General features: G+C 37.9%; 1 protein-coding gene across 2 annotated transcripts in view; it reads left to right on the forward strand.

Moving 5' to 3' along the window:
* The first annotated feature begins 723 nt into the window (after positions 1-723).
* The window catches only part of LOC128511281 (E3 ubiquitin-protein ligase RNF123), a 151,891-nt gene continuing 138,678 nt past the window's right edge, over positions 724-13,936 (forward strand). The window contains exons 1-19 of one of the 2 annotated variants that reach the window (XM_053484058.1): positions 724-859; positions 2,907-3,015; positions 3,756-3,843; positions 5,081-5,160; positions 6,188-6,282; positions 6,433-6,487; positions 6,609-6,694; positions 7,555-7,641; positions 7,756-7,823; positions 8,195-8,320; positions 8,571-8,685; positions 8,818-8,922; positions 9,025-9,150; positions 9,383-9,475; positions 11,002-11,075; positions 11,630-11,747; positions 12,503-12,602; positions 12,935-12,996; positions 13,190-13,261. In XM_053484058.1, the coding sequence (XP_053340033.1) occupies positions 2,934-3,015; positions 3,756-3,843; positions 5,081-5,160; positions 6,188-6,282; positions 6,433-6,487; positions 6,609-6,694; positions 7,555-7,641; positions 7,756-7,823; positions 8,195-8,320; positions 8,571-8,685; positions 8,818-8,922; positions 9,025-9,150; positions 9,383-9,475; positions 11,002-11,075; positions 11,630-11,747; positions 12,503-12,602; positions 12,935-12,996; positions 13,190-13,261 (1,632 nt within the window). In that variant the 5' untranslated portion in view covers positions 724-859; positions 2,907-2,933. Of the gene's footprint in view, positions 860-2,906; positions 3,016-3,755; positions 3,844-5,080; positions 5,161-6,187; positions 6,326-6,432; positions 6,488-6,608; positions 6,695-7,554; positions 7,642-7,755; positions 7,824-8,194; positions 8,321-8,570; positions 8,686-8,817; positions 8,923-9,024; positions 9,151-9,382; positions 9,476-11,001; positions 11,076-11,629; positions 11,748-12,502; positions 12,603-12,934; positions 12,997-13,189; positions 13,262-13,936 lie in introns of those variants that run through there. The other variant, XM_053484057.1, reaches the window with a different exon arrangement.

Genomic DNA, 13,936 nt, shown 5'->3' on the forward strand with positions numbered 1-13,936 from the left:
CACATTAAACGAGGTTAGGGTTAGGATTAGGGTTAGGGTTAATTCAATCCATTGCACGGCACACACAGATACAAACACATTGATTCAGGCAATTTGGCAACAGCAATAAACGTAATATGCATATCTTTGGACTGTGGAAGTAATCAGGAGTAACCCGAGGAAACCCACCAAGCATGGGGAGAACATGCAAACTCCATGGACACAGACCCGAGACAGGAAACCTGGATGTGCGGAGCGACAGTACTAACCACTAAGGCCAAAAATCACTCATAGTCTATAACACTTTATGCTGTATACAGGGTCGCAGGGGGCATGAAGCCTATCCCAGGAGACTTAGGGAACGAGACGGGGTACACAGTGGATGGGGTGCCAATTCATTGCAGGGCACACACACACACACACACACACACACACACTGGCGGGACAATTTGTCCTTTCAAAGAATGACAGTTAACCTAATCTGCGTGTCTTTAAAACACACTAAGCACAGAAATCAAACTTGAAGGTGCGAGACCACAGTGCTAATCACTTCGCCCAAAACTGTACAATTATTGTAATTATTCGAGGTACAATATATGCTGAAAATATTGTTATACTAAAAAGCATCAAATCATTTCAATTTCATTCTATGATGCAGCTTAAAAATTATTTTAAACGACATATTGCTGACATTATTACTTATTCAGGCTGGATTTTTTTCCATTCCAAAAAAGGCGGAAATTTCAGGCGGATTGTAAACGCGTTTTTGAAATTCGTCATGTTTTAGCGCATCAGTAGTATGTCCCTGTCGGCGCGCCGTAGTTTGGACTCGTTTATCCAGCAGTGAAAGCGACTCTTGGCGGAATTCAAACATTAACAGGTGAATCAACAACAACGCTGTCTAATAACTCAAACCACAATCTGAGTGTTATTTCCACCTGCTTTGGTCTGTCTGTGTATTTGTTTCTGCTTGAATATATAAGCGTCACTGGGCTGAGCTTCTGCGGCTGTCACTGTCAAATAATCTTAGCTCCTGAACTGATCGTGCATGCTCGAGCTAGCTCTTTCTTAGGTTACTTTGCTTACATCCTAATCAAACTGCATTTATCCGATCCGGTGCATGATCGCGCTACGGTTGTTTTGACTAAGTTCATATACAGGAACTGTAACGGATTACTGAAGCTTTGCTATTCGAGCAGGTCTTCTTTTCCCAGTCGTTTTAAAGGAACCTCGCCTCCTGCCCTGTAATTGGCTAATAATTCTTGCTTTTCTTTGTTCTGGGGCGTGTCCAGCAATTCTAACCAATCAGGGTGCAGAAGGCGGGATGTTAGTAGCCTGTCATAGCGCTGTCGGAATGCGGGTGGGACAAAAAAAGCCAGCGATATTGATTTGGCATTAGAATACATAAAACAGACTGTAAACACGTTTTTTTTGTGTGTGTTTAAGGTGAGAGTTACGATTTACGGAGAGCTGCCAAAGTAAGCTGTTATAAAATCCAACGAAAAGATGTCTGAGATAATGCTAATAATTAAGTTCGGACATATATATTTCAACAAGAGTGTGTTGTTTTATAGTTAGTGCATAACGTAAGGAGCTTTTTAAGCTATGTGATCTATTTGTTCTATCTGTTTTGTGCTAATGTGGTGTGGGATTGTATTTAAAAAGTAGTTGTTGGAATAAATGTTATGTTCTTCTTTTAATAGTCGTAATATTAGAAGCTATTTTTTTTTTTAGATTATGCGTGGGTATCAAAAAGTTTTGAGATTTTCACGCCAAAATCTGGTTGCTTTTTCTGTACATCCTCCCTTGGACACCTTAGACAGTAGAATTCGCTATTAATGGTCTAATTTGATACAAATTATTAATACAAATTCTCCATGCACAATGCCACGAGTCCCGAGATAAGACGATGAGCATGCACTTGTTGGAGCTGGTGAGACTCCCGTTATTCGGTCGTGGAGATGACAGGCTCTTCCACTGTGAAGACTGTTGCTTCAGACCCTGAGAGTCTCAGGGTCGTACATATGCACCCAATTTTTGTCACTGGTAATGACTCTCAACATGAAGGATGGGTCATCCACGACGCGCTGACGGAGTTCTTGACAGACTTTGATGCAATGTTCTTTCTGCTCCTGGGTCAGCAGACTGTGGTCGAGCTTGGCAGCGACTTTGTGCATGTCTAAATCACATTTAAAGATCGCATAGACTGTTCCATATGACACACTGACAGTGACAGCGGGATTGTGAATTGTTCTCCGACGATCATTATGCACAAGTTGCCGAATGGTTTTGACATTTGCAGAGAATGAGCTTATTGAAGGTCTTCCTGATCGCTTGATGTTTTCCGGTGATGTTTATCCGCTATTGAAGTAAACTTGCAAAATCAAGTCTAAGATCTCTGGGCAGATTTGCCCAGTTTCATGCAAAATTCAACCTTCTTTTTTTTGTTGTCTCTCTGTGTCCATGATGAAATAGCAGATGTGGTCAGAAAAGCTCCTGTTGCATAGCTCCCGATGTACACAGGTCGATGTCTTTTGGTACACTGACTTATGAAGGTCGGTGCTCCCTGTGACTGTGTGTGCAGCCTTGTGCTGTGATATGTTGGCATGTTATAAAACTAGTCTCAAAACTTTTTGATACCACTTTTGTAAAGGTTTTTTATCTCAAACCTTTTTTCTTTATTATTCTGTATCCTCACTGGAGGACAACACCTGCAGCTTACATAAAAAAAAAAAATAAATTATGTCTAACGTGTACCGTGAGTACACGTTAAGTATGGTAGGACGCACCAGGACGCATGCATGCATCACTTTTTTCTATATATCACTTAATACCTTGCTCATGTACTACTGAATGAAGTATTGCTCTGTTTGTGTGTTCAGCTTTATCTTCATTTATTTCCTTTTTCTGTTGTGTGTGTTGCATAGAACAGAGATCCGTTTTAACGTGACAGCATGAGTTCAAAGGGCGGTGGTACAGCCCTGACCCGACGGAACTATCGCCTGGCATCAGATACAGACAAACCCAAAGCCACAGGTAAGAAGGATTTGCTAAGAATAAGAAGTTCTACTAAGGGGATTGTACATTGTATAAAGTACATGCTGTTTGCACCCACATGTCAATATACAATACCGGTCAAAATTCTGGACACAAGTTTGGGTTTATTTTTCTACCTTCTAAAACAATACTGCAGAATTGAAAACAAGGGAATAATACATCCTTCATTAGGTAATTAAATTGCAACAACAGTTAATCGTTATTTAAGACAAATGCAAGAACAGTATTAACAGTCAAGTGCATTTGCAAAAGCCATCAAGCACCATTTGGCGTTGAGGCACTTGGCTTAAGTCTTCTATTCCGTTTTTGCGCTTGTCTTCAGCCATTGAGGCATGTAAAAGGGCATCGAGGTTGGGCTGGTGTAAATACCCCATAGCTGCCAGGTGGTTCTTCTCACCAGGATGCGAATGTCATCACTTACACTCACACCAAGGTTTTTTTTTCTTTTTTTTTTGTGTTGACAACATATCACAAAGGATACAGCACAGCGAATTAGAACTTATATAATAGGTTTTAAGAATGAAGATCCTTACACATAATCTCATTCATGCTGAATTTGACAAAAAGGTTACTGGATTATTAGGTTATTAGACTTATTAGTTTAAAAATATTTAAAAGAGAAGAGTTTCTGCAGCCTGCAGGAAAAAAATGCATCAGTTCCCCTGTAGTGTCTTGCTTACAGGTTAGATATTTTTAATGCTGTTTTTTCCCCCCTCCAGGTATCGTGAATGAAAAGTTGTTGAGCGATTACCTGCACCACATCTTTCCTGCCAACAGTAAACAGGCTCCAGCATCAGCAACCTACAGGTTGGTAAAGTATTCTTCTTCAATTCTTCGAATTGTCATCTGGATTGTTCACAGAGCCGAGAAAATAAACTAAGTTCATTTATTCATTCATTTATCTTTTTAAAAAACTCGTATGAATAAATAAAATAAAATTCTTGTTCATATTCATGAACATGTATGCTTGTGCCTGCAAGACTTATGAAACGCTGGCCTCCCAGGAACTCCTTTAATGGCCCAAACATGTGGAAATAGCTTGGAGTGAAGTCAGGACTGTAGGGGGTCTGCGGCAATAACTCCTGTAATGCGTTCTGGTAATGTGCAAGTCGTGTTTGTGAATGATTGTGTGTATAGTTTTCACACACAGATGCGTCTCTTTTGCAAGTTATCCGTCGGAAAAGTTATCTGTTGATTTTTAAGGATTAGGCGTTCTACTTGATGCATGTTCATAGGAACAACTGCAGTGTGAACTGAGCCGCATTGATTATTATCATTAACAGACGTACTGACTGCTTTAAACTCTTGCACCGTTAGTTGGCACCACTCTTTCCTGCGGCTTAGAGTCTCATCACAATACTGTGCTTTAAGTCTTTTGTAAATGTCAATCACATTTATGCCTTCATTTGACACAAGTCCCGGTTTGACTTTAACGCCCTTAAAATTTCTTACAACTGATTCATACTCACACGAGGTCTCAGTGTTAGGAAATCAGTGTTATGAGAAATTGTATAAATCTGTAAATGATGTAAATATTTTTACCTTTTAAGCTAAAAGGTGTAAAAAAAAATCTATTGCAAGTAAAATGCAAGTACATGCACTTTCTTCATAAAGAGGGTTACATATTTCTTGCTGTTTATTTCGATTTCTATGTCACAGACCGTGCATTCTTCAGACCTCAGATTATTAGAGACCAGAAACATGACAAATGCTGGCAGAACACAACCAGGCACGAGGGTCTCGTTCTGGATGCAGCACAGTGCTCGGGTTACCGTTGCTCCTCTATAGATAGTGCATGATGTGAACATGGAGAAAGCTGCCTGTCAGGAATAGACATGGTTTTCCTGCGTAAAGTCAAGGTGCCTGATTCTGCAAAACGGATCACTGTTCATCTGGTGTGTTACTGGGGTGCTGGGATAGATGGAGAAAACATTCTGTGCCGTATGTTGAAGCTCTTGGCACAAATGATTTAAACTACAAATCGTTCACTTTAGGTTTGTTAACAGCTGCGGTCCCTAAGCACACTTTCCTCACTTTTTTTCAGAAAACCCTTGACTTTCCAGGACCTTGGCGCTCACCTGGAGAAGCTGTTGTCCGATGACGAGGCTGCCGAGGACAGTGCTGGTCAGATTGAATCACTTTGTATATACTCTTGCACAATTTAAGATTTCATTCAGTCACATTTAGCTTTGATTAGACACACAATGTGGTGGCCGGTTCATGTGGGAAAATAATTCTACATGCTTCCAGAACCACTCTTTCACAATCTAAGTCATGAAATATATCTGTGCCATCTGTAAAGGAAAAACACCATAAATGTGATACCCTGGTCATTCAAAACATTTAGATCATTAGCTGACTTCATTTTATTGCCACATAACGTTGTTGAGCCTAGACCTGAGCTACTAAAGCAACCCCAGATCACATGCACTATGCCTGATGAGTGTATCGCTTCTTGAACTTCCTTGTACTGCAAATTGAAGCTTTTTTTTTTATTAGTCTCAACAAGTGGTTTTCTTGCTAAAATCCCAGTCGTGAATTAAAAGTTGTAATATGTAACGAGACAATGTTTTTCAGCTTATATATATTTTATTGTTCTGGTGCAGTAAAGTAAAGAATAGTTTACCCCTGAGCAGCCCTTATATTAAATGTGAAGTGAGCAACATTGATTGGCACCATTGATTGCCTGGGCGTGGGATATATTAGGCAGGCAGTGAACAGTCAATTCTTGAAGTTGATGCGCGGGAAACAGGAAAAATTTTCAAGCTTAGGTATCTGGGTAGCTTTGGCTCTATGCCTAAACCCTGGCCACTGGATGCAGTGCCGGTCCCAAGCCTGGATTAAATGGGAGGGCTGTATCAGGATGGCATCTGGCATAAAACCTGTGCCAAGTTGTTGTGCGGATCAGATGGTTCGCAGTGGCGACCCCTCAACAGGAGCAGCCGAAAGACCAAAAAATATATTCATTCATGGTGTTTTTAAGATTATACTGATTATCTAGGGTTATATTATTTTTTGGAAATAATTTACTATAAGGCCTATAATTATTTCAGAAGAACAACTTTTTGCACATGATATATTGTGTATCCAGATATTTTAGGGCAATTTGACATCTTTATATTTTGACTAAATGTTTTGTCGTTGGTTTTAGATCATACAGACGGGCGACTTGGACCCTCGACTGTTGTCCTAGACCACACCAGCGGATTCGAAGGCCTCTTATTTGTCGATGATGATCTTTTAGGAGTAAGAATCACTTGTACTTCTTCTCTGGTGACATCACATGATTGTAAATTATAGTTTTAGGTTCATAGCTTTAGATGAATTACGTACTCGGAAGGTGACCATGGATGTCATAGATGTCATTTTAACAAGCTTTGCTTTTTTGAACTCAAGGTCATTGGCCATAGCAATTTCAGTTCCATAAGGGCTGCAACCTGTGTATTCAAAGGTATCTATAACTTTACCCTGACACTACTGCACCATCTTGCAGTTATGTAAAGCTTTGCTTCTAGAACAGAGTATATATTTAGTTTGACTCTTCATTGCCTTTTTTTGATTATCACTTACAGGGAAATGGATATACGAGGTGCTGATCTCATCTCAAGGTTTAATGCAGATAGGATGGTGCACGCTAAACTGCAGATTCAACCAGGAGGTATGTGTGTGTGTGTGTGTGTGTGTGTGTGTGTGTGTGTGTTCATGTTTGAAGTTGAATTACAGGGCAGGCCAAAATTAGTCCGGTCACTGACCTTTTTATTAAGAAAAAAAGTTTCATGTTTTATAGTGAAGATTCCGTTCTTCGCTAACGAGAAAAGCTCTTCTTTATATAGACAGCAGGACAAGGACTTTTATTGTTAATAAAAGGCATCAGATAACACAGTGTTTGTTTGGATCTAAACTTCACCATTGCCACTTCTCTTATACAGGTACTCCTAACAGGGTAGGCAGAACAGAAAGGAAATGGGGGGGGGAGGGATCAATGAAAATAATACATTATAAGTAAACTTAAAAAAAGTAAAAGAAGCAAAATAGAATATCAAAAAGATTGAGAGAAAAGCAGTACACAAGAAGGTACAGAAAAAAAACAGTTGTGCATTATTATGGAAAAATAAAGATATGCATTATAATGCTTCAAGTATAATTTCAGGATTATGTTAAAGCTCTTTGAAAAAGTTTTATTTTTATTTTTATTTTTTTTACCTAAAACAACAATTTTAGAAAAAATTCCAAAATTTTGTAGGGTGAAGAATTTCACCCTTTGTCCTGTTTAATTAGCATTTTTCTGGCTTTTTCTGCATTTTTTCCCTTCTATTTTTGTGCATGAGAAACTTGTCACATTTTATATTCATTATTATATCTCTAAAGTGATCAAATCATTGGAAGACACATGTTGGCAGTTACATTATTAAAGTGATCTAATCATTTGAACACACATGAGGTTTTTAATGTCTTGCGCTCTTAGTTCTGATCTGAGAGTGATGATTATAACTTCACTCTTCTGAATTCTTTCTTTAGGAGGGAGTTGGAGACACTCCAGACTCGTATGCCTACGATGGCAATCGAGTCAGAAAATGGAACGTGACAACCACCAACTACGGCAAAGTGAGAACACACACTGCTTCATTGATTAGTTGATTGGTTACACACTGTTTCTCCACAGCTGTGGGTGTCCAGTTTTCCTAAAGTGCTTTCTAACATTTCTTTTTTTTCCTCCAGTCATGGGCTGCAGGAGACATCGTTAGCTGCATGATTGACCTTGATGAAGGAACAATTACTTTTTGTCTGTAAGTGATTTGCACATTTTAAAGTAATGAGGATTCAGTTTTATGTTTGATGCAAATTAGACTAAGGCTAGGTAGTCCCGAACATTTAAATGTATTAATTATAAATAATTAATAAATTATTAATTATAAGAAATAATTATGCATTAAATATTTTATTTTTTTTAAATAAAGGAATATAAAATTATAATAATAAAAATATGACAAAAATAATATTATCTAACTTTAGTACTTACATTTGACAGTAACATTTTGTGACACAATTGATCATGATATATTTATTATATTCTCATATCGTCCTGCATTATTTAAATATATACATCATTTGATCCATTCCATGAGTGTGTTCATGTCTGTTGCATTTCATTTCCTAGCAATGGACAGTCCCTCGGTACAGCTTTCAGTAATATCAAAATGGGTCCAGGGATCGCCTACTTCCCCGCTATAAGTCTTTCATTCAAAGAGTCTGTGGCCTTTAACTTCGGCAGTCGCCCACTCAGATATCCTTTTCGCCGCTCACGTTTTGTTGTATTATTTTGTTATACCTGAGGACCTCAGTAGCCAAAAGTTTATGTCCTATTGAACTCTTGAGCAGAGCCTTTTACTCTCAACTGTTACTCTCATCTTTGAGGCCGTATTGGATTTTACCTGACCTCTAAGCCACTGTGGATGAAATGTAAGGGCTTTTTATACGAGTAGTATAAAGCGTTTAGCTTGAAGAGGAAGTTCCTTAACCCTCAGTTCGTTCACGTATCCTGTGGAAGGGTATCATCCCCTTCAGGACCCTCCAACTGCTGACCTCATTAAAGCCAAGAGGCTGCTGGGATATATAAAAAACGTGATGTCCACTGGCATAGACACACAGGTACAACAATTCTTCATTGACCTCTTGTATTCCCAGTGCCTTTTGAAGTTGAAGTGAAACATACCAAAGTACTCTGTAAAGCTTTCGTTTTCTTTACAGTACATGACTTTTTTTTTTTTTTTTTTTTTTAAGGACGAGAAGCTTATTGAGAAGGATATTGCATCCTGGCAGCTTCAAGGAGAGCCCACAGTCCTGGTCACACTCGCACATATCTTCAATTACTTTGCTCCTCTCATGGTTAGTTTGTCTGTCAACTCGTCACATCTTCTTAAGTAGAATAACTTCGCAGTTTTGCCTTATCGATTCAGACAGGTTGACTAATGTGTGCCTATGCTGCAGTGTAAAGTGTACCTGGTAGAAGACGTCCTGATGAGCTTCCTGCTTGCTATTCTGGAGGGCGGTGGCTCTGTGGACGAACATCCGCTAATCCAGCAGTTGCTCGATCTCTTCTGGCTGCTCATGGAGGTGATGACTGTGTGTTGTATATGTCCAGGACAGTACAGAAAGTCTGGGAATCATGATCCAACATTTGAAATGATAAAATAAGTGTAAAAAATCCTCATATTGACAATATTCCAGAAGTGTTATATGTAAAAATCTGTTAAGCTGATGAAAAGCCTGTGAAAAATCATTCATACTTGTTTTCGTTCATGGTTTCTTTTTTTGTCTTTCTTTTGTGTCATCTTTCTCCTGGCAGGACTTTGAGGTGAACGAGTGCCTGAAGCAGTTGATGATGTCGTTGCTCAGGGCGTACCGCTTCTCACCCATCATCCCTGATCTTGGCTTTCAGGTAAGAACACAGTGGCCTTATGAATTAAAACATTTCACTCTAGCTGACAGAATCACTGGCTTTGAATGGTTGAAGTATAATAGAGGAAATGGATTATTTCACTGCCTTGATTCTGTTGTCCTAAAACTGATTTGTTGCTGCATCGAAGCACATTTCTATCTTTTTTTGTAGCCACACTGAAACCCAAAATGATTAATGTTAAAAACAGGTTGTTGTTGCATGTTTTTCGTTGCTTTTCCCCCCCCTTTTTTTCTTTATGGTTTTGCTTTGCTTTCTTTAGTTTTTTTGCTTGGCTTTGCTTTTTTCCCCTTTTGCTTAGCTTTATTTTGCCTTCTTTTGCTTTGCTTTGTTTTAATTTGTTTTGCATTGCCTTTCCTTGCCTTGCTTTGATATGCTTTCTTTTGTTAAGCTTTGTTAAATTTAGTTTAGCTTTGTTTTTACTTTTTTGACTTGCTTTGTTTTTTTTGTTTTGTTATTTTGTTGTACTTAGTTTTGTTTTGCCATGCTTTATAGAGCCTTACACTGTTTTGTTTTTGCTTCACTTTCCTTTGATGTGCCTTGTTGTTTCACTTTGTTTTATTTTGTTTTGCTTTGCTCTGTTTTTTTTTGTAAGGTGTAGCTGTGTTTAACTTTGTTTTTCTTTTTTTTCTTTTTCTGTTTAGCTTTGTTTTGTCTTGATTTGCTATGATGTGTTATGGTCTGCTAAAAAAAACAAAGGTTTTATTCAGCTTTGTTTTTATTCATTTTGTTTATTGCTGTTTTTAGGTTATCGTTTTGACTTGCTTTGCCTTGTTTTGTTTGGTTAGACAGGTACTTTTGTTTTGTACATTGGGTTTAAGGTGAAGGTTAATATATATATCTTCTTTGTATAGCACTTTTAACAATGGACATTGTTGGAAAGCAGCTTTACAGAAATTTACATTCTGGATATAAATTGAAAAATGTATGTATTTGTCCATAAAACCTAGCCGGAGGCAATGGTGACAAGAAAACACTCCCTGAGACAACTTAAGGAAGAAAGATTCAAAAGGCAACCAATCCTCATTTGGGATACAAAATAGTATGACCATAGTCACGTAAGGTTGAAAATGGAATTGTAAAGCAGGAAATGCATACAAGTTAGCATAAAGGCAAATTTGTTCAGGTTACCTGTTAACTGTTCACTGTTGTAGTGTTGGGTACAAAACTATTTGTGGCAATTTCAATCCTAAAACTATTTAAACGATTATAGTCAATTACTTTATCATCAATAGATAAAATCAGTGATCTAACTTTTTAAACATCATTATTAGAAATATTACGCTCTAATCTATATACAGTAAGACATACTTGGAAAGGAACATTATTAAGTGAAAATAAGGGATTAAATTGCATTATCTAAATTCAAGATTTTTGTTTGGAAGTTATTTAACAGTTTAAAGTCAAAACATGAGTAAACTTGTTGATTTTCTACTGAGTTGAAAGTGAATTGAATTGAGATTGGATGGACTTAATTCTAAACTTATTTCATGTTTTTTTTCTTCTAGATTCACTATCTGCGCCTGACAACTGCCATTTTACACCATGAAAAGTCTAGAAAGTACCTTCTAAGCAATGTATTATATCCTTTCCTAACCAAAAAAAACATAAAAATGAAAGACACCTGATAATGTAGATAGAAGCAAATTGAATCAAATGTGAATGGATAAAAGTTTTTTACTTTCTGACATGATAGATTGTAAAAAAAAACTAAACTAAGTTTCACTAAAGATTAAAAATGCATTTGATAGAGTGGAATAAACATTTGGGGATCAACAAATTGAATTTCTTTCTTTCTTTTTTTTTTTTTTGGTTTACAGTAACAAGTCATTCTAAAGTTATTCCTTTTAAGGTATCTTGTTATTTGTATTGATTTAAGATTGTCATATTGTACTCTATGCCCATTTATTTATGTGACCAAATTGTAATATTTGAGATAATTGTTACTACAGAAAGATAATGTGGTAGAATGATTACGTCTAAATAAACTAGCTACAGTATAACATAACTTGCAAGATGATTTAATACAGAAAGTCTTAACAATTTTACACCGGTCACATTATGAGCATAACATGCTTTCTCAGATCTTCCTGTTTGATTTTCCAAAAATCGTTAAAAGCTCCTTGACCTGGTTACATTTGACGTGCTGCGCTCTGTGGTGTTTTTCTACATCAAGACCCCTCTGAGGGTGAAGGAGGCTGGCTTGGAGGAGCTCATCCCCACCACATGGTGGCCAACTCACTTCGATAAGGAGGTGAATTTGTTTGTTTATTGTTATTTATTTGTTTAAGTAGAAGAGATGCTTTAGTTAAAAGTCATGTGCAGTGAGGTAGAGTTGTGGTCCAAGCACAGAGCTGACCAGATAAAGGTTAAGGAGAATGGTCATCTCGTACCCCCAGGGGTGGAGGTTTAAATCTCAACTCTGGTTTTATGTGCGTGGAGTTTATTCTACCCGTGCTTGGTTGGTCTCCTCTGGATACTCCGGTTACCTCCCACAGTTCGAAAACATGCAGTGTAGGGTGTATGGCTTCCTGTCCACTTTGTACCCTGCTTTATTCCCTTGTGAGTTCCCTAGGATAGGCTCCGGATTCCCTGCAACCCTACACAGGATATCCGGTATAGACAAAGGATGGATGTCTAATCTGTAATTAATATGAATAAATAAACATGAAAGAATTCAGCCATAATTGAGGTCTGAATTCATGTCCTATTTTGCTAAATGGGCCAAAAACACCTTGCAGCATTGAAGTTTTGGCAGCGAAATATTTTTGATTGAACATTAATGGTATAACTAACAAGACAATGTTTTTGTCCTGCAAAGTTTAGCCCCCCATGTTTATTTTTCTTGCTTGGACGGTTTGCGTCCTTTTCATAAAACCTGCTGTAAAACTAGCTTTTTCTTCACAAGGCAAGTAGAATTGGTGGTTTATTTATGAATTTGTAGAGTTATTAACTGTAAGGTACAGTACTTGAGAAGTTGTTGTCCTGTAATATTCGATCTGTATGCAGGGAAAGGATGAGAAGGACCCAAGAAACGAGAGCTCGGAGGAAAGACTCAGGCGGCGAGCGTACGAACGAGGCTGTCAGAGACTCAAAAAGAGGATTGAGGGTAAGAAAAACCTGAAGACACACTATGGCATTTCTGCACACACCCAAACCTGGTTTTTCCGTGTGATCCACTGTTTCCTACATAAACATATTCCACATAGAAAAAAACAAAACAAAACTTCAGATGGATTTTCTCAGGCTGGGTGATTGTAAATGAAAGTACAGTGAAGCCTAAAGGAAGCCGGTTTGTCTGTCTGTCTGTCTGTCTGTCTGTCTGTCTGTCTGTCCCTCCATCCATCCATCCATCCATTCATCCATCCATCCATCCATCCATCCATCCTTTAGTGAAAGCTAATTCACTATTTTCATACCTTTCTCTGTGTGTATGCACAGTGGTGGAGGAGCTGCAGGTTCAGATCCTGAGGTTGTTGCTAAATAACAAGGACAAAGGGACGGTACGTGAACCGAGTGGTTGTATTTATGACACTTCACTGACATCAGCAGTCACTGCTCACATTTTTTTTTTTTTATGGAGCATCATCAGTGATCTCTTTTTAATCATTTTTAATCATCTTTTATTACCAACATCGTTGTGTAATCATCTAAAAATGTATTGCTGTGTTTAATGTGCATATGTCTTCCCCTTAGGGTGAGGCCTCGAGATACATTTTTCTCAACAAATTCCGCAAATTCTTACAAGAGAACGCAAGCAACAGAGGGGTAAGAAAATTCAACAGAATCCCTGGTACAATAACTGTACAGCAGTAGTACTCTTGTCACATGATATGATATCAGATCTTATATATTATACTGATATACATGTTGAGAAAACTATGGATGACAAAGGCAAAGACAAGCGTGCATCAAAGATTACAGACAGACAAAGACAAGGACCCAGCCAACGTCTCTGCAAGAAACTTTTAAAACATTTTGAAAGACAGAGAGAGCAGCATGCCATCAGTCAAGCGTGCACTCTCAGTTTAAGTTCAAAGTTAAAAAGCACATAAAATCACACATAAGCCCCTAGTGAAGGAGTTGACTCTTAGTATCGGGTCTCGGGTAGACCGTGGAGCTCTGTTAGTTTTATCATTCTTTAATAAGTTAAAGAATGGTGAATAAACATAGTGAATTTCTGTGGTACAGTATAAAAGGAATTGAACACTTAATAATGTAAGGGATTTTACGCAATCCCATTATTTCTATCAGTAACTTATTCAGCCTGTCAACTTTGGTTTAAATCTAACAGAGGTGTTTATTGTGTTCCAAGAACACCGTAAAGTAGGTTTCGCCAAGACAGAAATGGTTGCAAGCCATTTTTGTTACCTTGACATTTCTGTTATTACTTCCAGCTCCGTGAAGAGCTTCTGTCCCGAGGAAACATTTCATGGCATTTTG

Source organism: Clarias gariepinus, chromosome 23, assembly GCF_024256425.1.
Source record: "Clarias gariepinus isolate MV-2021 ecotype Netherlands chromosome 23, CGAR_prim_01v2, whole genome shotgun sequence".
NCBI classification, from domain to species: Eukaryota; Metazoa; Chordata; class Actinopteri; order Siluriformes; family Clariidae; genus Clarias; species Clarias gariepinus.